At 33.0% G+C, this 24,451-nt stretch overlaps 2 protein-coding genes across 2 annotated transcripts in view; both read right to left on the minus strand.

The window, feature by feature from the left end:
- Positions 1–1,644: 1,644 nt before the first annotated feature.
- On the minus strand, positions 1,645–2,908 carry LOC129786116 (pre-mRNA-splicing factor 18). The gene is made up of 2 exons (XM_055820937.1): positions 2,724–2,908; positions 1,645–2,646 (listed from the first exon to the last, which is right to left on the minus strand). The coding sequence occupies exons 1-2, from the start codon at positions 2,784–2,786 to the stop codon at positions 1,669–1,671; spliced, it is 1,041 nt and encodes a 346-aa protein (XP_055676912.1). The 5' UTR covers positions 2,787–2,908; the 3' UTR covers positions 1,645–1,668.
- Positions 2,909–5,001: 2,093 nt separating this feature from the next.
- LOC129786007 (MAP kinase-interacting serine/threonine-protein kinase 1) overlaps positions 5,002–24,451 on the minus strand; it is a 49,974-nt gene continuing 30,524 nt past the window's right edge. The window contains exons 5-6 of the mRNA XM_055820761.1: positions 15,442–15,881; positions 5,002–12,466 (exon numbers count right to left, since the gene is read on the minus strand). Coding sequence (XP_055676736.1) covers positions 11,683–12,466; positions 15,442–15,881 — 1,224 coding nt within the window. The 3' untranslated portion in view covers positions 5,002–11,682. The remainder of the gene's footprint in view (positions 12,467–15,441; positions 15,882–24,451) is intronic.

Below are 24,451 nucleotides of genomic sequence, written 5' to 3' on the forward strand. Positions count from 1 at the left end.
AACATGAATCGCTTTTATAGGATATTTTAATATTCTCAATATTTTGAAGAATATTCGTTTACGAGTCCAAAATTCTAAAGAACCGCAAAGAACCAAAATGAACAGACATTTTTCTTGTTAAATCAAAGTTTTTATTAAGAATCGTCCATTTCTAAAACCCAATCAAGATCCTCTTTGACTACATCACATACTACAGCTTTTTCAAGATCCAACCAATCCTTTAGCTCCATCCTGGATTTAGTTCTCTCCACAGCAGCTGCATTTTTTTCATGAGAAATATCTGAAGCTGTATCGGTCAGATCTTCATCGTCATCCTCCTCCTCCTCCTCATCAACAACGATTTGGTCGCTATCCTCGTCCTCATCGTCGTCGTCTTCCTCAGAGTCCTCATCCACGAGAATTTTGTCGCTTTCTTCACCCTTCTTTCTGTTGGCGGAAGCTTTTCGTTTTGCGGAAGATTTCTTTGCGGACATTTTCCTTTTCCACGCGTTCACACTCCCTTTGTGTGGCAGGGTGCACCCCAGTTCTTTCCTAACATAACGATAGGCCTTCTTTGATATTGTATGTAGTCCCACGGCGAATCTCCTCATCTCCGGTGTATATTCACGTGGCCTTCCTCCATCTCTCAACAGAAATTTGCCCACCTCTGTCATTGGCGCCAATCCCTCAGCTACCCCAACTTTTTCCAGGGCCTCCAGCAACTGTTTCTGAAGATATTTATTATCTCTTTGAAGTGTTTCTATGAGTTTCTTTTGCCCATTATATGCGCTCCGGAGGCCTTGGATTTTATGCTTCAACTGCGGCACCACCTCTTCCTTCATAATCTGCAGTTCTACTTCATCGTACGTGGTATCTGTCTGTGTTGATTTTGTTTTGGAGGCTGTGGTACTTGTGCACTTTACGGAAAGATTCGGAATCTTCTTTAATACGTACTGAGGCCTCTGTAGTGGCCTTATAGATAGAGTTTTTATTACTTTTGTAGGCTGCGTGGGGATTTGTATGTGATATTCCGGAATATTGGAAATCTCATCAAGTTCATCACATGCCTGCTCATTTGAAGGATCTTTTAGGAGCGGTGTTTTGGGTCCTTTGATAATTTTTCCAGACTCCTGAATGGAGTTGTTGGGCTCACTCTCCTCACTCTTGATGGTGTCAGTCACTTGCAGGGGCACTGTACCCGGCCGTAGACGCGGTAGACGCCCCTTAATAATGTAATCCCCTTCGAGGAAGTGTAGATTGCAAACGTGATCAAAGGCACCAACATCCTTCACGCCAAGACGATTCTGCCACAGAGCTCTTAGATGAGGGTCCTTTGGGAATTGGTGGTAGGTGAATTTCTTCCCCAGTCTCTTCCCTGGGACGCCAGCGTGGTAGTAAGTCTTTGTGGAGCACGAAGGGACAGCACACCTCATTGTTTTAAGAAGTTTTGTATCCTGTTGACAAAGGATGTATAAACAAAAAGCAGAAACGTCAAAAGAATGCGTCGACTACATCAGCACGTCACGCATCTACATTTTCACAGAAGGTAAATTGTAGTTGTCGGTGATTTAACTGACGATTGAGGGTTTGCAAATCTCCCGCTAAAATTTGAATTTTTCAACTTCTTCCTCTCCAGAAACATTATTTCCTCCAAAAACAAACACCAGGATAATTAATTAATAACTTTATTTACTCAACCATGTCTTTTTTGCTAACATACTCAACGCACCGAGAGGGATTAGTTGGGAAGAATTCCTGACACTTGGTCATGAGACGTTTCAATCCCTGAATGTACTTCCGCTGGGTCTCATCGTTCAGCACATGCGCCACATTCTTACTGAAGATCTTTTCTCGTCCCGTACGAGCGTGGATACCCACCATGGTCACCCCAATGGGCCACGGAGCATTCCCAATGGCCATCTGTAGGTAAGCATCACTCGCAGCGATGTAGTTCCGTTCCAGGAGAGCACGAGCAATATCCGTGAGACTGTCCAGAATATCCTCAGGCAGTGTCTTGTTCTTCAGCTTCCGGAAGAGGGGCTTCATATACACGCGAGTCTGTGTGAATGTTGCCCGAGCAATTTTCATCTTCGTGGACATCCTCTCGGCCGTTGAGCACTCATTGAGATTGCTATTCCACAGCTTCAGCAGGTACTGCAGCAGTGTGGTGATGACATTCATATCGTGATCCTTGTTTCCACGTCCAAGGCGTCGCTTTGCCATCTCCTGAATCGTATCCCACGTAATCGTTTCATCTTCCGGAAAGTCATCCGTTGAGGTCTTCTCACCCGAACTTGTGCTCTCATTTCCGTGAGATGTGAGAATTTCATCGAGGTACGCCTGATCAACTTGCTCCATGGCCTCCTGGAAGTCATTCCGGAAACCACGATTGATCTCCGGTTGGGTAATTTCGCACTGGCGCAACCTCCGGAAGGCTTCCTGGTCATTTTCCCCGAAAAGACGAATTGGTTCACAGCGCTCGCGGAGTCGTCGAATCACTTCCGGACGTGGTAGGATGGAATGTTCACTTGTAACATCAGTGCTGGCAACGCAACTTCCGGAACTCGTTGATTCGGTTTGTTCTTCCCTCTGACCGTAAGTTTGGAAGTACTTTTCCTGCTCTTTTGCAAGCAATTCACCCCTTTTGAAGTATTTCTTTCCACCATCCTGCAAAATTGAATTAATACATTGTCGGGAAATGCATGAAAAATGAAAGAAAATGTCTGGAAAATTCTTTAACTTACAAGCAATTGCTGCTCTTCGAGAAGTTTTCGTTTCTTGGCAATTTCCGCTTTGAGAATATCCATTGAAAAATCAAAATTAGGTGTTTCGTCACTAAATAATAGATCTCTTTTAGAGAAATTAAAAGAATTTTCTCTCTATTTTTGAGAAAATCAAATGATTAAAAACTTGTAAACAATAACAAAGTATGCTGTGCTTTTGTAACGAGAAAAAAAGAGACGAGATCAATTTTTGAATGTGTGAGAGTGAGAAGGGGATGTTGTCAAAAATCAAAATATCGTATTTATAAAATATCGATTAAAAATCGTTTATAGAAAAGTCGATAAAACAGATGAAGAAAAATAATGTTTTTTGCGAATTTTGTAATTCTTAACGATTTTTTTAACGGAACAAAAGCAAAAGAACTTCAAAAAAAAATTTTTTTTCTATTTTAGATTATTTACTAATGTAAAAAAAAGCTTTTGCCGGATGAAAATATCAGACAATAAAATAAAGAAATACTTTAAAAATTAAAAATATCTTTTATACGTTTTATACCGGAAAATTAGTTTTTCCATATCGAAAGTCAATCATAACGCGTCCAGTTATAAGAGTTGGTGTCCCACAACATGTAGAAGTTTGTTTATGCGTTGTAATACTATTTGTGAGCAGTATTAGTATAGGCAAAGTTAATTTTTTTTTGTAAAATTCGGCAATTTGATGGATAAAAATGGTTATATCTTTGGTTCTATAAGACCTACAGAAATTTCTTGACTAGTTTTGGAAAGGTATTAAAACAGGCTATAAATTGACATAAATTTCAATAATTTTCAAGGTCATCTCCATAACACAAAATGGCGGATTTTTGTTCTAGCAAAACAGTTTTTTGCATTTTTTGTCTCGAAGAAGTGGTTCTAGAGGGTTCTGATGTTCTAGAAAGTTGTAGAGAATTGCAAAACCTTTAATTTGATACTAAGATGGGCAAAATCGGTCAAGCAGTGCAGGAGATATGGCTCTTAGAACTTTTCAAATTCAAGAATTTTTCAAATGGCTATATCTTCTAAACGGCGACATAGATTTTCTTCATTTTCGGACTGGTGAAAGATATTGAGTCAGGCTACAACATATCAAAATTTAAAGGAAAACGATAACAGATGTTGGGAGATATAGCCCCTTAAAGTTAGGCAATTTTTGTTTTTGTTTTTAGCGCCTCTTGCGGATGTTTTTGAAACTTGAAATGTTCTAGGCAGTTGTAGGGCTTCTCAATACCTTTCATTTGATACCAAGATGGTCAAAATCGGTCAAGCCGTTCTCGAGATATATCGAAAAAACACTTTTTGCTTTAGACCGCCATATTTGCTAAACGGCTTGACCGATTTTCAAGTATGAATTATCGATGAAAACGTCTCACTGAGTTCTACAACATACAAAAAATTCAGATCTCTAGCTATAAGGGAACTGGTTGATGGTGTTTCAAAATGGCGGACGGCGGCCATCTTGGATTTCGAAAATGTGAAAAATTGAAATTTTACACCCACATTTCTATAGAAAACTTCAAACCGGAAGTCTCTATTTGTTACCGTTCTCTAGCTATAAGGCAAAGTTTGGGCGACCGGCCGGCCGGATCAAAAATTTTCCACCACCATTTTTGGAATGTGGGTTGTCTGAAACGTGCTCATACCAAGTTTGAGCTCGATCTGAGGTGGTCGGAAAATCCGACGATTACAATACTTGGTGTTGGCCACGAAGTGGAACACCAACTAATTGTTTACCCGGCTGGTCATAAATTCCAAACGTTCCAAGAGAACTGAATTTTCTGATTTTTCTTCTATGTTGTGTATTATTTTGTAGGAAAATCAATTACTTACCAGCCGGGTAAGCTTTTACGACGGTATTTTATTACACTATTCACTACACATCGCGTAAAAATCATCTTAAGGTAAAAATATTGCCAGAAACACTGCTAAAAAGAATTTTTCTTCCCTTTTAAAAATTCCCAAAATTCAGTGAAAACTGCCGGGGAAAATTAAAACACATTTTTTTTATGGAAAATCACTTTTATTGAGACATTTCTTTCATATTTTCTGACAAATATATTGCATTAGTTTTAGATACTATTTCAATTTAAAATAATTATAAATCAATATAATTTGCTTTCACGGTTAAAACTTTCACAATCAAATTTTCCTGCAATTAATAAAGGATTTCTTTTTATTAGTCTTATATAGTAGAAACTAATTTTAATAATTGTTTTTTTTTTTCTTGTTTAACATTATTTTCTATTCAAGATATGAAAGAGAATGTAAGATTTTGGTTTTTCTTTGTGATTTTTTAATCCATTGTATTTTTTCGTATTATTTTTTAAGAGAATTTTTTCCATAATTCATCTTCACAATCATTTATTATTGGACATTTATTATGAAAAAAAGTTCTCCTTTACAGTCTTTCTCAATATAGTATGACAAATTTTCTCCTCATTTTTTTTTCTCTTATTTTTTTGTGTTCTATCGGTGTTGGGCTTTTTTTTCTTTTTCCTCTTATCGTCTTCTTCATCATAAGCAATAACAAAAATGTAGTACTTCTCAAATTGTATAAAAAAGAACTTAAATCTAGGGTTTTCTTTATCATTCAAATTCTGCAGATTTTAGGGTACATTTTTTTCTTTCTTTCTCCTTCTTTATCACACTACATCAGTGCAATAGTTTTTTTTTATCAGTTAAAATTACATTTTTTTCTTTCATCTTCTCTTAAGTAGTTCTCTGGATATTGGAAAAAAATAAGAATAAATTCTTAGGAAATAATTTTTATCTCAGTGTTGGATAGCATTTGTAAATAAGAAAAGCAAAAAAAATGTGTAAGATATAAAAAAAAAATAATTCTTAAAAATTCAAAAAAGTGTTTTAATAGTAAGTAAATGTAGGAAGATACTATTCTTAGATTTGTTTTCTAGCAAAATAAGTTGAAGGTTCTGCAGTTTTTATATGTAATAATATGTAGTAATGTTGAGGGGGGTGGAAAACTAACTGAAAACTCGGAAGCATCTACTTAAAAAAAAGATTAATGTTAAGCAGGGTTTGGTAAGGAAAATTAGAGATTTTTCTCTTTTTCTTTTACTTCTTATTAAATTCTATTATCTCTTGTATCGTTTTTATTAGTATTTTTTTAAATTTATTTTTAATTCTTCATTCAATTTTTTTAATCTCCAAAATTTTGCCACTTACTCAAGATCGAAACACATCTTCTATTGCTTTTATACTCCCTCTCTTTCTGAGAACATTGTCATCCCTCTTTCCTTATCAAATTGTTCTCTCTTTTCTCCCTTCCGATTTTATTCAGTGCTTTTATCACAATTATTACTCTCCTTTCTCTCTTTTTATTTAAAAAAAATATCCCACCCAATTCTTGTTCTCATCTTTCGTTTGCAAAACTTTTCTTCTTCGCAAACTGTTCAAATTTCCACAAAAAATGAAATTTTCTTAATTTTTCCGTTTTTTTTTTTGTTTCTCAAATTCTTTAATCTTTTTTTAAATTTATTACATTTTATACTCCTTATTTTCTACGCTTTGTAATCCATAAGAATTTTGTTCACTAATTTCATGGCCGTTAGAAAGATTAAATTTTTTTAAGAATAAATTTTGGTGAGAGGGAGGTAAAAATTTTCCTTTTTCGCAATTTAATAAAATTTTTTATTATTTTTAGTTGTGCTTTAGTCAATTTTTGTATATTTATGGAGATTTTTAAGGGGAAAAAATGCTGTAAAGATTTTATTTAGAATAAACTTGGAATACTTTTTTAAAGATTGCTTTCGCGATCTTAAAAAAAAGACAAGATCTTACGGTTTTTAGTACAATTGGAACTTTCTTTTAAATACACAGAAAGATTTAAATTAAAATGATATAAAAAAGAAATCATCGCGTTGTTTTATGTTAAAAATATTTAGTGATCGCGGAATTTTAGTACAAGTTACCTCGAAATTTGTTCTAATGATAATGCTTAATTTTTCTAAGGAGATTTTATTGATCACTACATTTTAGTACTAATAGAAAATGCAAGATTGCAATTTTATAGTTGTTCCAAATTGCGTGATGTTAGTACAGAAAATGCCAATTTTGTTCAGTTTTAGAACAAAAAAGAGCGTTTATCGGACTTTAGTACAAATTAGCATTTTTGTACGAAAATTAGTACTAAAATCGTTAAATTGAGCGATATTAGTACAGAAAACGCATGACCGTGTAAACAAGTGTTACTATTCAGTACTAAATTGATCAGAGATCACAAAATAATCACTAATCTTATTAGAAAAGTTTTTTTTTTCAAATAATTTCTCCTATCAAGAATTCATTAGTCAATAATTTACTTATAAAAATTTTCATTAAAAGCCAATTAAATTTGAATATAAAAAAAATTCTCTAAAATTTTTAGTACACTTTTTATTCAAAATTTGTTCTAAAAATTTATTAATTGATAAAAGAATACGCAGCAACTTCCATTTAAATCTCCATAAAATACGCTTGGGTGAAAACAGATTGTTTTCATTTATTTTTGCAAAGTTTATCACGATAAAAATAAAAGATAAAGATAGAAAAGCGAAATTAGGACTGATTGTTGTTTCGTTTTACTAAATTGCAAATTCTTTACTCATTGTATTAAAGTTTTTTTTAGTAACACTTTTGTTTTTTTAATAATAGTATCATAGACTTTTCTCATTAAAGTTTTGTGGATTTTTTTTCTTGAGATTTTTTAAATGATTTTTTATTAGTTTTTTTGTGAGGTTTTTTTTTCATAATAATCATTTTGTAATTATTTATTTTTTATCCATAATAATTACTTGGAAGCATTTTTTGGGCTCATGCCTTCTAAAATAAAATATTTCTTTTTCTTACTAGAAAAGATGTTTTTTGTCAATTTTCTTGTTTTTTTTTTCAAAATGAGCCTCTAACTCTAGAAAAAAAGAGAGAGAATTATAAACATGACTCTTACTTTTCTTCTTTTAACTTCTCATCTTATAGTAAGAAAGAACAAAGTTTTCATCATATATTACATTTTTTTTCATCTTCCGCCTTCGCGTCATATATAAAAATATATTTTTTTTCTTTTTAAATTTAACATTTCTAATATTTGATGGTGTTTTTTTTTAATCAAAGACTTTTCTTTCATTCCTCTCTCTCTTACTGGATCTTTTAAACTTTTCTCTTTTCTTAGGATTGTTTTTAGCATTTCCTCAAAATGAAATTTCTCTTTCCGCTTTTTTTGCTTATTAAAAATTTAATTTTAGAAAGAATTTTCTACACATGACTCACGGTGCTTGTTAGCTAAAAAATAACGTGAACTTTGTACTTTGGTGTTGCTGTACCAATTCACATTCACACCGTCGAAAAAAATCGAAACATTTTTATAGTAAAATTTCATTACCGCACAATAATTCCGCGAAATTACTACAAAATATTTTTTCTCTTTAATTTTTTCCTCTGTAAAATCCATTCATAAAAATCTCATTTTAGCATTAATATTTTTTTCGCAATAATTCTCACCAAATTTCACAAAAAATCTTTTAATTCACTGTTGAATTTATCATTTTGTATTCAACATGACAAAGTTATTAATTAAATGTAAGAGTTGTACATAAAGGTATTATTAGAAGGTAAATATTCTTTTTTTTTTTCTTTATTAAAACCTACTTTTAGGTATTTAAGGTAGTTTTTTTTAGTATAGTTTATACTTTTCAAAATTGAAATCTCAACGATGATGATATGAAATGACAAATTTCTCTCATAAATCTACCATGATCTTGTTTTGTTGGTAATTTTCCATTTGAGAGTTTCTTTTTTTCCTTATTTTTATTATTTGAGCTTTTATCTGATTTATTCGTCTTCAGGATAAACCTTCTTTAGGGTTCCATTGTAGGTCCAAGATTTAAAGTTTAATGAAAAATCCTGGAAACTTTTCACATAAACATGAAAATTATAATAATAATAATAATATTACACATTTCTGATTTGAACTGTAATTTAGTCCAATGGTCAGCACTTTCTGTTACTTTTGCAAAGTTCTTTGATTCGATTCCTGACTTGATTCATTTTTTTTTATCTTCTCAATTGAGAGTTAACATTGATATTTAGGTGCTCCGAATATTCCTTCTCAACTTTTGTTAATTTCAAATGTCCTTTTCTGAGATAAACTCAAGAAAAACGATTTGAAAAAAAAATGTTAAGTGAAAAAAAAATCTGTCAGGACTCGAACCCTCGATATTCGAAATCGCAAGAAAGAATACTAATCATTAAGCTAATTATCAGTCGTTTCAGAACAAGTTTAGTAATAAAAATATTTTTCAAAATTCGCGAAATGACTTCAAAAATCAATAAAAAAAATTAAAATCAATTTTATTATACTCAAAAACTGTCTGAGAAAGCCCTCTGTTGACGAATAAACAAGATAAAACTCTCAATATAAAAATGTAAATATGAATTAACATCCTTGCAATGATTTCATGATAGCAATGAGAAATAATTTTTGGAAATATTTAAAAATGGTTTTTTTGTGGTTTCTGTAATGTCAATGATGCCATCTTCTGTGCAAGAAAACTTTTTCTCTAAACATTTATTTTTCTTTTTTAGAAAAAAAGTAAACTTGCAAGAAGATTTTCTATAAGAAGTCTTAACATACAAAAAAAATAATAAATGCTCTGACACTGGGAGATGATCTTATTTTAATTTTCAATGGTTTTTATTTCTTTTCTTCTTCAAATTTGAAGAAAAAAAGTGAAATAATCAAATAAAGTAGAAAAGAAGATTTTCTTTTACATTAATTCAACAATCATATTCTCTGTGTCGCGAGAATTATGTCTCCACAATCACTTCAGACAATTTTTTTTTATAATGACTTTCAAATTGTACACAAAAAGATTTGCAAAAAAAAAATAAAATAAAAATATAACATGGCAACATATTCATGTGACTTTCCCTCTATCATAGTTAATGTACGATATTTAGTGTGTCTTCATACCATTTTTTCTCTTCCTCCTTCGCATCTTCTTTTCAACATTATACCCTTTTTCGTTTTACAATTAAATGGTTATAAAAATTATTAATCTTCTCTCATTTCATTTTCTTTTATGCAAAGTTGTAAATTGAATGACTGACAAATGATCACATTTTTTATTATACTTCTTCTCCCTTCTCTCCCCCACATTCATTCCTGTTGGTTTCACGTCTTCTTTTCTCATTTTTTTCTCACAGATTTTTTTCATTATATTTTTCTCTTTTTTAGCACACTCGTTTTGTTTTTTACGCAATCACACATGTTTTGTATAATAAAACTGTAGAAAAACAACAGAAGGGGATGTTTTTTTTTCACTTCGTTGTCTTCAAAAAATCTTTTATTTTTTTTCTTGCCAAATTACACGCATTCACACACCAAAAGCTTTCGCATTGTGAGAGAAATGAGAAGTTCTCAATTTAAAAAAAAATGGATGGATGATTGTGATTAGTTCCTTCTCATTTCTCTCTTTTTTATAAAAAAAAAATATTGTAATGTTAATTTTTTTGTGATAGATGATTTTTTTTCTTTATATCTCTTTGAGAATATAAAGGTTATTTTGGCTCCAAGGTACGGGGATTAAAAATAAAGGACTTTTAAAGAAATTCATCAGGTCGTAATGCAAGTGAAGACAATCTCAGAGATTGCTGATCATCCCATATTGATTTGATGGAGTTGTAGTCAATTTGAAAAGGGTTGATGGTATCACATTTAAATTTAAGAATTAGTTTTGTTTTTTTTAAGATTTTGATAAATTCCAGATTTTTTAAAAATATTGTTAAATGGGCATTTTGTCAGTATTTATCCGATTTTAATAAAATCTTTTGCTTCATTGTTTTTTTTAAATTTATTGTAAAACAATAAAATTCATTTTTTTTATCAAAATCGGTTTAATGCTCAGATTTTGATAAGAAATTGTCAAAGAGAATTTTTTTGTTAATGCTTTTAATAAATCCGATTTGGAATACTTTCTGATTATAATTCATTTTTGAAAAAGTAAAATTTATCTCCTTTTCAATTTTTGTATATTAATCAAAATCGGACCTAAATATTGGTCCGATCTTGATAAGAGATTAAAAAATCTTCAACACTATTCAAATTGAATGAGTTAGCTATGAAAAGGAAATAAATGTTGCCTTTACTAAAAATTATTTTTTATCAAAATCGAATAGGTTAAATCGGAACTCTATGAAACATTTTGGCAAATGAGAAAATAATTAAAATTGATTGCCTAATTGCAAATAATTTGGTTTTAGCCAAGACGTCCGAATTCTATTAATTCTGATGTTCAGTTTTATTAAAATCGGACAAAATGTCGGATTTAGTTAAAAATAGAAACTTTCAGTATTTCCTTAATCAATTTGAGACTATCAAAAAACCGAATTGAATGACGGTTGAAATTATCAAAATCGGATAAATAAAACCAAATTAATTCAACCGATTTGATTAAAAAATCTTCATTTTCTTTGACAATTTCATCAAAATCGGGTAATTTTTCTTTAAAATATTTTCAAAAGATCATTAAATCTTCGCTTAATTGCCATATCTTTTCATCTAAATGTGATACAATTTTGAAGAAATCTTTCCCACTTTATTTTGCAAATCCTTTACAAGGAAATTTCATTAGGAATTTTGCAAAATAAAATGAGATCAATTTCAAGGTGAATAAATAAAAAACAAATATTTTGAATTTATTGAATTTATAATTCAAGATGATGAGAAATCAATTCTTCATTTCTTTTTATAATTTCGAATAGCTGAACCCCATGCAAAAAGAGGGACTTTCTTCACTCGCAAAATGGAAGAGCAGAATTCACAATATTATGGGCCCTTTTTGCATCGTGGATGCTTGCGGGGTGGGAAAATGCTTTGTTTTTTGGAAAACTCACTGTGTTTTTGGAGGATGAAGGGGGATGATTGATGAATGGATGCGCACCTGGGTCCGCACTAGCCGCTAGCTGTTGCCGTCGTTCCGCCACGTATCTCAATGCTGGAAGCACGCGATGCAATGGAACGCAGACGACGCTGCATAAGGATACTCTCACTGGGTGGCGATAGCCCAATGTAGTTGCCGGAGCCCGTGTCGTCCTCATGGCCGGCGCGTGTTGTATCATTGGACGGCACAACGGACATGCCGCATGGGCGAGCGAAGACGCACTCATTGCGCCAGTTGCGGATGTGATTGTTGCTGTATTGCTGATTGTTAAAACTACGATAATTCTTAAAGCCTAGTGGATATTTATCAGCCGATGTGCTACTCCTGTAGCGCCAATTCTCCTCAGGTGGAATACCTCCCCTGGCCACCATTTGGCCACCCTTGGTGGGATTCTTTCGTCGATTCTTGCTCGAGTCCACACTGCGCTTTGTGCTGCGCTCCACCAACCCCTCAGCCGGGAGCTTCTCCTTCAGCTCCATAATACTGTCGAGCGCCCCCTTGGGTGCCCCACACTCGAGACCCTTCCCAAATTTCCCGGCACCACTGGCGCCGCCACCACCACCACCATTGCCACCCAGTGCTGGGGCACCCTGACCGCTGGTGCGCGCCTGGTGCTGATCCATGTGCTGCCGCAGTGTGGTCTTGGCATCCTCGAGGCCATTCTTCGATGGCTGATAGATATTTGGACGTTCTTTTGTCATGTAATCGTAGCGCATTGAGAAATGCTGCAAAATTACACGTTTCACAGCCATTGCCGATTCAGCAAATTGTGACAATTCACGTGCCGATTGATTGCTGCAAAAGAGAAAGAAATATACATACATATAGCATTTCCACATTAATTTACACGTGATTGCTCGAATATGCAGCAAGTCATGCAACTTTCGGGTGTGAAGCATAGAGTTTAAGATCATGGTCGTCACATTAAATCTTGCCAAGACTGCACAGAGATTCTTTGCTGTCTTATCTATCAATTAATTTTAGGACATTTCTCTGACTAACAGGGAATGGAAAATTATTATTTCTTCTTTGAAAGTTAAATGTCTTTAATTGAGAGTAATAAAATTGCTAAAAAAGTAAAATAAAAGTATTTTGTAGATCATTTTAATACATTAAACGGCGATAGAATACTCGGAGATATTTTTTTACGCAACGTGTAATAAATAATTAATAGTCATAAAATTTTACCCGGCTGGACTATTCTTCTTCGTCTATTTTATTATGTTATCATGTCATCGAGACAGTTCTATGTTCAATTTTGTTTTATTCAAATTAAATGATATGAATAAAACAAAGATTTAAAATTTCATACAGACAATATAGAAAAAAAATTGTCAATTATGGCCAGTCGGGGAATTGTCTTATGAAAATGACGTGACAATTTATTACCGCGTATAAAAATTAAAATTATTAAATTAACGAAAACCTTAAGGTGTCCAACATACTGAAACACATAAAATAATTTTAAAGATTTAATTTAAAAATCTTTCCTTAATAAAATAATTAATACATTAACGCAACAAAGTAAAAGAAAGTTGGCATGTGGACATGGGCATGATATTGAAAATTTTCAAGGCAAAAAATAAAATCCAAAAGACTCATAAAATTACGAGAAAATAATCTTTTGGAACAAAGAAAATGTATTTATAGGTAAAAGATAAAAATATTCAACATCACCGCTTGAGAGAAATTTTCCGGGAAAATCCCATTCCTGTAGAGACATCGCGTCATGAAATTTATTTATGATTCTTCACTCTCTTAAAAATCACCCAAAGATGATCTCTCTGTGTGAGATCAAACGCTGCGTTGATAATCAATTTGCTCATAATTTTATCTTTATAGTTTTATCAACTAGATATGAAGGGATGAGTATAAGTGGATAAACAAAGTATTCAGTTTTAATTGAAACGCTTTTGTGTCTCGAGGGGAGATTTTATATGAGGATGAATTGCGAAAATTGCATAAAACATGTAATTCGAATTAACATATTTATCAAATAATTACCACAAGGCACATTATTTGCCATTTAGCATCACTTTCTTCGATGTACAAATAGGGGGGACATGGGATGAGTTTGTTTTATCAAAGTCAAAGGGAATTTGATAGAAATATTCTGAATAATACGAAAGTTTATAGCAAATAAAATGGATTTATATTAAAAATATATTCTATGATTTTCTTTTAAATAAAGATTCCTTTGTAATTCAAACGAATTCATTCAACCCCTGTCTCCCCTAAGGTAAAGATGCTTCCTACCGTGGAAGTTCAAATTGGTTATCATTCAATGTGCGTAACTCTCGCGGGAGATTATCGAAATATGTTTACAACCGCCTCAATTATCTGGCAGAGGTAAAAAGTATCAAAACAAGAATTAAAAAAAAAACTTTCTTGCGATATAATTTGCCAACGAAACGAAGAAAAATAATCCCTCCTTCCCCTTTTGCTAGTCACAATATCCGAGTCACCTTCCTTATCACATATCGCGTGTGGCGCAAAAGAGGAAAAAACTTTCCATGAAAGACTGGATGTTACTGGATGTAGCCAGGAATGTGCCCTATCAATTTCCTCGCTCTGGAGCGCATTTTAGGCCTTGCTCTTATCACAAAACACATCACACTCCCCATCAATTGGCTCCCACCTTCACAGAGGAACGCAGTTGCGCATGATAAGGGAGATTTTGCTAGGAGATTGTGAGACCTTGTCCTATTTCCTTTTTTGGCTTTACATTTTTTTTTGCTGCTTCGCGCAGTCTTTAAGACGGGAGTCATACATAGAAAAAAAAATCGCGAATTGCTATCGCAGAATTGAAAAAACAAAAACATAACTCCTTATCGCATTTTAGAGTATTTTCTTCGTGGTTTTTTTGCCATGTACTCGGCCACATTGATAGCATGTTTCTCTAAATATAACACACCACACTGATAAATTTAATAGCCCATGTACCCCATCATTGTGTACATAGAACGGAGTATTTAATGTACGTAAAGCATTGAAAGAAAAGGAAAATAAATATAAGGTACATAGAACAATTTTGATTAAATATTTAAGCCAAAATTATGGCACTTGTCAATGAAAAATAAATAATAAAAATTTGCATTTTACTGGAAAATTATCTTGACATTTTTTGCTGATAATTCGAGGTGGGGGCGCCGGGTAAAACCAGGTGTCTCCATTGTAAATTCAAGGCAATTTTTAAGCAGTTTAATCTGCCTAAAAAACAATAATTCTATTTTTAGGAAAGATCTTTAAAGAGGAACAATTAAAAATGAAAATTTCAATAATTTTAGAAGAGAAGGAATAGGGGAAGAAATTGCAATTTTAATGGAGAATTAAAAAAAATTATTCTATGAAAAATATCTTAGGTTTCTTGTGTAATTAAAACAGCTTTAAAAAGAAAGAATAAAACTTCAAAACAATCAGAGCTAAAAAATATTTAGGGAATTGCTGTTTTTTTGAAACCTAATAAATAATTTTTGCAGTTCTGAACAAATAACTCTTATAGAAAATTTTCTTTTTCCTATTTTTAAAAGTTTCTCTTTTTTTTTCATTTTAATAAATAATTCTCATTTAAAATACAAAAAGCACACAGAAGAGAATCCATAAGAAAAAGATCCACGTGCTGGCAATTTTATTATATTTTCTTCGTTTAAAAGGGTGAGCTTATGGATTTAGTGCGACGATAAGAGATTTGATAAGACCGATAAGACGAAGATTGGGAGGTAAAAAAAGCAAACGAGTGATGATTTGAAAGAGTTAAAAACGAGACTTACCGGCGTATAATACCGGGTGTCTGGAGAGCCCTACGTCTCTGGTCTCTCACCACACCATCGATGGTGTCCTCCTCATCGGCCATCCTGATCCATGGATGCTGAAGAACAGCCTCGGCACTAAGACGCTTCGGCGCCTCCTTCACCAGGAGCCCCCTTATCAAGTCCTTTGCCTCATCACTGACACCATCCCATTCGGGCTCGGGGAAGCCGAATCGACCATCCTGGATGGACTCGAACAGCAACTCCTGACAGGTACGACAGTTTTCACCACGATTCCACCCACAATCCTGCTCACAATTCCCTGAGAATGGTGGATAGCCACAGAGAAGGATGTACGCAATGACACCCAAGGACCAGAGATCGCATCGCTTATCGTAGTGATTCGCCTCACCGACAAACAGATCCACCACTTCGGGCGCCATGAATTCAGCACTTCCCACCTACAAAGAAAAAATGCAAAAACATCCATTTGAGGCTTAAGAAAATTCTATTTTTATAAAAACTCTTTTTTTGTACTTAATTCTTCATAATATAATAAACTTCCTCCCAGAGACTCTCTTTTCAATGACTTTTGCGCGAGAAATTCTACGCGCCGGTTTTTTTTTTGAGTATGTATATATATATATTTTCTACGCGCCACTTTGTCAGGAAATTGTGGATGCCCTTGAACATTTTTTCCATCCACACCATAAAGCACGAATGAAGAGAGAGAATATAAAAAAAAACACAAACACTCAAAACTTAAATATATGTATATATGCCAAAAAGAACCCATTTACACGCAAAAAAATATAAACAAGCCCCTCTCTATATCCCATTTGAGCAGTTGGATAAAATTCATTTGATACGTAAATAGTAGGTTTATATACAAAGTTGCTACAAATAAATAAATGAGACAAGTCACACGGTAAGTTTCTCTCCCATATTTCATGTTAAACTGACCAAAACAGCCATATTTTTGAGATGCGCAGCGAGCCCTCGCGATCTTCATTCAATCTCTCTCCACGGAGAAGACCAAAAAAAACAATGTTGGGCAAGAAAAATAGGAAAGAAGCACAATGTGGAAAGGAGAAGCATTTTTTTTTGCTTTTCAAATTTTGTATTCAACAGATTGTATATATGGAAATTTTTTTTCTTGTATGTAGACCCCGATATTTAGAACAGGCCGCAAGCTTCCAAGTGAGAGGAAACTTTTTTTTCTTCATCCACAATGTGTCGATCGGATGATATATTTGCAAATTCTACTACGCAACTCTTCAACTAATGTAGTACGGCCCCAAAGAATCTAAATCTATAAGCAAAAATTTTATCACACTCGTGTGGCATATAAAAGAACCGGAGATGATCATGAGGGATCAAGGGGTTACAAACTAATACTTTTTGTAGTTGTAGGTTCTCAACTTTGTTGAAAATCCTATATTTCTTTCAATTCGGGTTTTCAGAAGTTTGTTGGTATTTTGTGTAAAAGAATTTTAAGATCTGAAAGGATTACAAAATTAGTACATTTTTAGAACTTTTAGCTGAGACACATTTTGTCTGTAAAAGTGTTGGTTAACAATTAGAACGTTATAATTTTTATAAGTGCTCAAAACTTTCATAAGCAAATTTATTCTTTTCTTACAATTCGCAGATTATGAGAATTTCTTAATACATAATACAAAAAAAATATATAAAAATTAGTACATCGTTTTTTAGATCTGTTACCTCAAGACACATTTCGCTTCTTAAAAGTTTTGTTTCAGTGAAAATATTTAAAATCCTTAACAAAAAAGAAATTTAATAGAAATTTCTAGTTTTAAAACCCTAAAGGTGTTCTAAAATGATATACTTAAATTTCTGGTACATACGTGTATTCACTACAATGGTGTAGTTGCTCAATTTTGTAGAAAATATGTTTGAAAAAAAAAACGAAGCTAAAGATTTAAAATATTTGAATATTTTTTACTAAAAATTTAAATATTCCATTAAAAAAAGTTATTACAGACGGATTAAAAAATCAAAATTAAGCTCAAATTATCACGCCTTTCTCATATCTCGTTTCCTCTCCAATCATTCTCAAGCCTTTAAACTTCTCATAAAACAAAGATTGATTCATAAAGAATTAATTATCAGCCCCTTTGCAAAAATTTATTCATCAACGATGCTTATTTTAAAAAATCTTCATCGCTTCTGTTTCCACACAATGTATGAGATCGTGACTGATCGTGGTAGCATTTAATGCTTTACCTTTTTCACAATAGGATCGTCTTGTTTTGCCACATTTTTTTCTAGCATAAAAAAAACGTGAGGAATTTTTGGTAGAACCAGACTTTTGATTAAGCAAATCACGAATTTTATGTTAAATGTGATTGATGAATCTTTTTTATGCGCATCTTCAAAACGGACGGAAAAAGCTTCGAGGACGAAGGGGAAATAAATCACGCGAACATTTCAGAATTTCATTTTTTTTTTTCATTTTTATGCTGCTGACAGGAAAAATTCGCGAGTGAGAAAATTAAATACAATATCAATTGCTTTATCTATAAAGGATTTATTTGTGGAAGTTTGTTTATTTATTTTTGATTTTATTTCCAACATTTTCATGCACAAACTTTGCTCATAAAATAAAAGAAAATTGTGAAAATTTGTACATAATAATCCTTTTCAGATAGATCAGAAAATCTTTGCAATCCTCAGCATAAAAAAGAAAATAAAGAAAAGAAAAATATATAGGCAGTGTGTGTCTGACAATCAGCATCAAATGCATTTTTATAGATTTCAATTGGATGCAGCAGCACAGATGCAGCAAGTTGAGGGAAAAGAGACACCACAAAGAGATCTCCTTCAAAAGGAATAAACCTTCATGGCATGTTTGCATGATGTGATGTTCTCTCAGCAGGGCCTTCAGTCTGTATGATTTCATACACATTTTGTACGCGGAGTTAATGCATGTTTATATTGGCTATTTAAGCATTACACAATTTTCTCACAATTTGTCAAGACGACATGGGGACGACTGATGAAGATGATTCTTTTTTTTCATTTAATGTCTGTTTGCTCTCTCTATCTGGGTGTGAGTGGTGGAAATTGAAATAAAATAAGCATCTGGTGCGTATTTGTTAATCGTGCGAAGGAGATTCTCGAGTATGTGGTGAAGTTTGCAAAATTCACATTTTAAAATGCAAACTATCTGTTAAATTATTTTTCGCCACTTAATTGCCGGTGTTGTGGTTACATTTAATTATCATCTACACAAAGTATGTCTCGCCCGAGCTCTGTGCAGCCCAAGAAAGAAAGTCTGCAATTGACAGTATTTTATTTGTCTTTTTGCGAACTTTTTTTTATGTTCGGTGGAAGGTGGGCTGAGGAGGTGAAAGCTTTACACTCACAGCATGAAAAATTGTTCGGTACAACCATGAAGAAGACTCACAACTGATCGCAGTTCTGAAGAATTTTTTTCTTCGTCATTCTTCTGTTAATATTCAATGCATGTCAATGACTTACCCGAAGGCAAGACAGATGCGGAAGATGATGAAAAGTTAATTTACGGCTAAAACGGGAGATGACAATTTTTTCCGCGTTTTTCTGCACCACTTTATGATTCGCTTTTTTTTCCTTTATCTCAATGCCCATTTCTGCTTTCAATTAAAGGTCATATTGCACGATGATATGGCTCTATATGTGCCGAATTTCCGCTTCTGGGGGGCGTTTTCTATCAACTTATCGCGAAATTATATTTATCTTTTCATTTTTTGTGCTATTTTGTTCTTTGTTTTTAACCAGAAATCTCATTTTGCTGAAATAGAATTGAGATAGAGAAGTTTTTTTTTAGTTAGAAATATTTGCCCATTTGTGGTTTGATCTAGAATTCTTATCGGAATTCTCTGTAATTTAATTGGAATATTATGTTTTGAGAGAATTTTTCTTTATTAAGTCAGATAATATTAATATAACTTTGACGATTTCTTCTTTACTAAAACTTCGAAAGAAAAATTAATAAAATGGGTCGATTCTAGTAAAAATCTTTTCTTTTCTTAAAATTCGTCAATTATAAGATTTTTGGTATTCTTTTAAAAAAACTCATAAAAGATTATGACAGTTTCATAATTTCTTCAATAGTCTGTTTAAAGGAAAATTACTTTTCCGGCGCTCTTTAAAGATCTTTCTGAGTGATTTCTAAAACAAAAAAAAATACAACAACGACAATAGAATGATTTAAAAACATGAACTAGTCAAATCTTTTATGTTGTAAGAAAAGATTTTTAACAGAATCAACCCCAAAGATTATAAAACAAAACCAAAAAAAGTTCTCAAGAGCTTATAAAAGAAGGAATTAAAAGTTAAGTCAAAACGATTATAAAATAATTTGCCCCTTGTTTATTGCAAAAGGGTATTACGATGCTCACACAAAAACAAGCGATTGTCTTATCATTCGTGCTTGCGACAGATTACAGGGGTTATTCCAAAATTACTCCACAAGAGATTAAGGTGAAAATGTGATTAAAAAAAAAAATTCCAACCACGCAAAACAACTCCTTTTAATCTGATTGCAAAAATCTATCTCAAGAAGTAATATAGCAGCCTAGCAAATATTCCGTGGGGGATGGAAAATGCGACTAATTGATGTTTTTTTCTCTGCGGGTACAATTAAAAGGCAAAAAAGGTGATTTCACAAGCTATATGCGGAGAGTATTACTTTTGAGCAATCTCCATGGTGCTTTGCCATTCTTTTTCCACCAAAGTATTAATTTCTTGGATGTATGGCAATTTCATCTTGATATTGCGCCTTTTTTTCTCTATATATACCTCCTTCAATGCAGCGCCACATAAACCAGTTGAGTCGGATGAAAATGCCGCACGATGCAGCTTGGGTTTGTCTCTCAGGGCGTTATTATTGATTCCATGATTCATTAAGGTATTATACATATATGTATGTAGGTATGGCGTCGCTGTGAGAGAGTCATTTGAAACGTGGACGGTTTGGTTTTGTATAGAAGACGAAGAAGAAGTTTAAAAAAAAAAAGAGCGATTGCGGTCTGGTGGGCGCGCGATCACGGGGAGATCGCTACGTGATCTCTCTCAAAGAGGTTTTTCTTACAAAAAACATTGCATGCACTCTTCAACAACCGATCACAACCGATGGAGAAAGAGTTCAAATATAAAATGGCAAAACTGGCTAAGCAGGACCATTAATTAAATGTCTAAATGCACATAAAATAATGTCAGAGTTGCTATTTTTTTCGTTCGTTCGTATGCTTCTTCGCTAAAAAATCAATTGGAAAAGAAGCAAAATCGTAACTGTTGAATAGCGCTCGAGTTTTCTTTTTTTTTGCTCCACCACCGCGCATTGCGTCTCTGGTGGAATTTTCTGTCTGGTATGATCATTCTTTTTTTTTTCGGTTGTATTGACACACTAAAAGGATTCACAACCTTTACGGTTAATCGATTCATCTTTCTTTATTGTCTGGGACTGCGAAGAGGCCGTAAATGAGGTGGTAAAGACAATTTTCAATGCAATTGGGTCGAGCACAGAGAGAAACTACATCGAGAGTTGGATTAAAAACCACAAAAAGGTGATCATTCCTACACACAAATAAATTGGATGAATGCATTTTAAGTTTATGAAGGCAGCATATTCTAGACAGGCACAATTTTCTCTCTTCTCATGAGTCTCCGCGTCCAATTTTCACCTCGACTCTTTTAATCTCCCCCCAATATATCACACACAACATTCACCGGGCAAAACTCTCGCGTCGCAACTACAAGAGACTACATGTACCTAAAGGTATTTGGTGTAACTTCAAAATGTCACATAGATTGCAATTTCCGCGTGTAAAATACAATTCCATTACTCACAGAGAATGGGTATAAGAGAAGAAGAAAAAAAAAGCGAAAAAATTGCTTGTACGTGAAAAGAAAACCAAATTCTGTGCATGAAACACCAAAACAAGGTATAAATGGAATTGAAAGATCAATTAAGGTGAAGAAAATAAGGAATAATAGAAAGTCACCTCTTTGTATACACAGAGACGTGTTATTTATTGCCGTGCAGATGACCCACAAAAAAAACTGCGAAAAATTTCAATGTACATCCAACCGCGTATATGGTTTTATTGCAAAACAATAAGGCCCTTTCAGATCTTCAATATCGTGCACCCAGGTATTGAATGGAAAAGAAGTAAAACACGAAAAAAACGACAGAACAATAAAATTTTATAATGCACATTCCATTTTTCTAGCATGCACCTTCTTCAATGAGCACTATAAGCCATTGTTTCATAGACGTGTAGTAAATCAATCGATGACAAATTATTTTACAATATTGTAACTTCTCAATGGAATTTTTATGCTTTTACCTTTTTATCGTCGCATTTACCTCCTACCATTGCCACAAGGGGCGTAATTTCAAGGAAGTGGGTGTTCGTTTCAATTTAATTTTTAATGTTTTACATTTTACTGAAGTTTTAAAAATATTAACTATCATGTTTTCTTTGTTTTATGAAAGAGTTGTGGGTTTTATTGAAGAAAAAAAAATTATCAAGTGGCGAAGCCCAAAATCAATTGAAGGAGGTGTTTTTTATGTTATTGAATTTTTAGGCTTTGACAATTTGTTTTGCAGTTCTAACGTTCGACTGATCTTTTCTAACGTTTTCAGTTTCTTTTTTAATGATTCACAATTAATTTATAACATTGGATGTTTCTTTTCTAACATTTGACGACTCTTTTCTAGCATTTATCGTTATTTTTTTTTAATTTGACGTTTTCTTCTAACGTTTAAAATTTAATTTCATGTGCTTGACATTTCATTTTTAACGACAATTTATTTCCAATGTTTATTATTCTAACGTTAGACACTTATAATGACGTTCGGTATTTATTTGACCGTTTGACTTAATTCTGAAATTTGAAATTTTATTTCTAATTTATAACGTTTATTCTGAAGAGTCAATTTTTTTCCTTAAATGTATGTTTTTTAAATGTAATTTTTTGCGTGTTATTTGCAAGATTTCTTTTTTATTTTCACGGACTGAGATTTAAGATTCAAAAGAATTAGCTGTGATTCTTAATGTGTTTGAAAATTATTTAAATTCCCTTTAAAAAAAACTCTAAACTGAAGAATTCACCCCAATTTAGAATAAACTTCAAACAATTTCCTTCCTCAATGTTTTTTTTATGTATGTTTCAATTTTATCCTTTGAGTGCGTTTTTAAATTATATATAATTATATAGAGACGTGCTTGGCTAATTTCTTCTTATTAAGATGTTAATTCCCATGTTTTTGCTCACTTCAATTGGATTGTTGAATTACATTTTTATTACTATTATTTTTCCATCCCATTTAGAAGCATACACGCAATGTCCTTGGGAACCCCCCCAATGACTTTTTCTTGGAAAGTTCTGCTCCACACTGATCATGTTTAACTATGTGCTGAGATTTATGATCTAATTGTGCTTAATATATATTTCTTATTTCAAGGGTGGTATCGTTTTGCACAAAAAAGTGATTATTTTGTATTTTCTTGCTTTTGCTTCCTCCATGTTGAATTCTTATTTATTTCTTCTTGTTTTTATCTCTTTTTTTGGTCTTCTCAATCATGGAAGAGATGAATTAATTGCTTTGTCGCAATTAAAAAGCCCGCAAGATATGTGGGGCAAATGTAGAATAATTTCTTGCTTGGGTTTCTTTATTTTCTTCCCTCTCTCTCGCGTATTTTCATTGTATATTAAAAAGATGGCGACGAGCAATGTATATAGAATTAAGAAAAAATAACCATTGATGGGTTAAGAAGAATGAGGTGAAGAGGTTGAAGAATAAATGTTGGTAGAAGAGAGAATTCGCGATTATGTCATAAATTAATGAAGTTTTGTTGATGCGTTTTCGCTTGGCTTACCAAATAACATGGGAAAGAGTATGAAGAAGAGACGCGTAAAAGAATAATTTGCACAGAAGCGAATTAAATTAAAAAGTAACATGGAAATTGCTATTTTGGATAACCTTGAAGTTAATATAACTCTTTGCACAGATGATCGTGGAACATGGTAGCGCGAAGAATTCTACGCCATATCCACCGAGTTGTAGGTCGAATGAAGGGGGGAAGAAGCATGATGGGATGAACATAAAAAAAAATAGCACGGTCTCGTATTGTTAGTGAATTAATATATACGCACAAACTAAAGTTGAAATGTACTGGTAAGCTGACCAAGCTTACGGGAGCTGTGTTTCTTTCAGTGTACCAATTTTGTGAGAGCAAACTAGAATGCGAATTAACTTAAATACGCGCAAAGTCGGGAAAAATTGAAAAGTAATACCCGAAGAAATCTTTAGAAGGCCATATCTCGAGAACGGATCCATAGATTTTCATAATTTTTTTTTTGTTTGAAAGGTCTTGAAGTCAGCTATAACATATCGAAAAATGAAAAAAAATTATGTCGCCATTTTCGAAAAATTCGAGTTCGAAATTTTCGAAAACTTTGTTTTTGACTTTAGCGCCTCTTGCGGTCATTTTTCGAAGTTGCAATGTTCTAGACATTTGTAGGGTTTCTCGAAACCTTTCATTTGCGCTTGAGTTGATCAAGATCGGACTTGTAGAACCCGAGATATGACATGCCAACTTTGGAAGGCTATATCTCGAGAACGGATCCATAGATTTTCTTCATTTTTGGCATGAAGCTAGATAATATGGTCAACTACAACATATCAAAAAATGAAAAAAATTTATGTCGCCGTTTTCGAGATATTCATCGAAAACTCATCGAAAATTTTGTTTTTGATTTTTGGCCCCCTAGCGGTCACTTTTGAAACTTCGGATGTTCTAGAGAGTTGTAGGGTTTGTTGAGATCTTTCATTTGACCCCGGGTTGATCAAAATCGGTCAAGCCGTTTTCGAGTTATGGTCGATTTTCGATGAAAAATTGTGGCGGCCATATTGACTAAACGGCTTGACCGATTTTCGAAAATGAGGTATCGTTGGAAAGCTCTTGATGGCCCCTACAACATATAAAAATTTCAGATTTTTAGCTATTACAGGGGC

The sequence above is a fragment of the Lutzomyia longipalpis genome, chromosome 1 (genome assembly GCF_024334085.1).
Source record: "Lutzomyia longipalpis isolate SR_M1_2022 chromosome 1, ASM2433408v1".
Taxonomy (NCBI): Eukaryota; Metazoa; Arthropoda; class Insecta; order Diptera; family Psychodidae; genus Lutzomyia; species Lutzomyia longipalpis.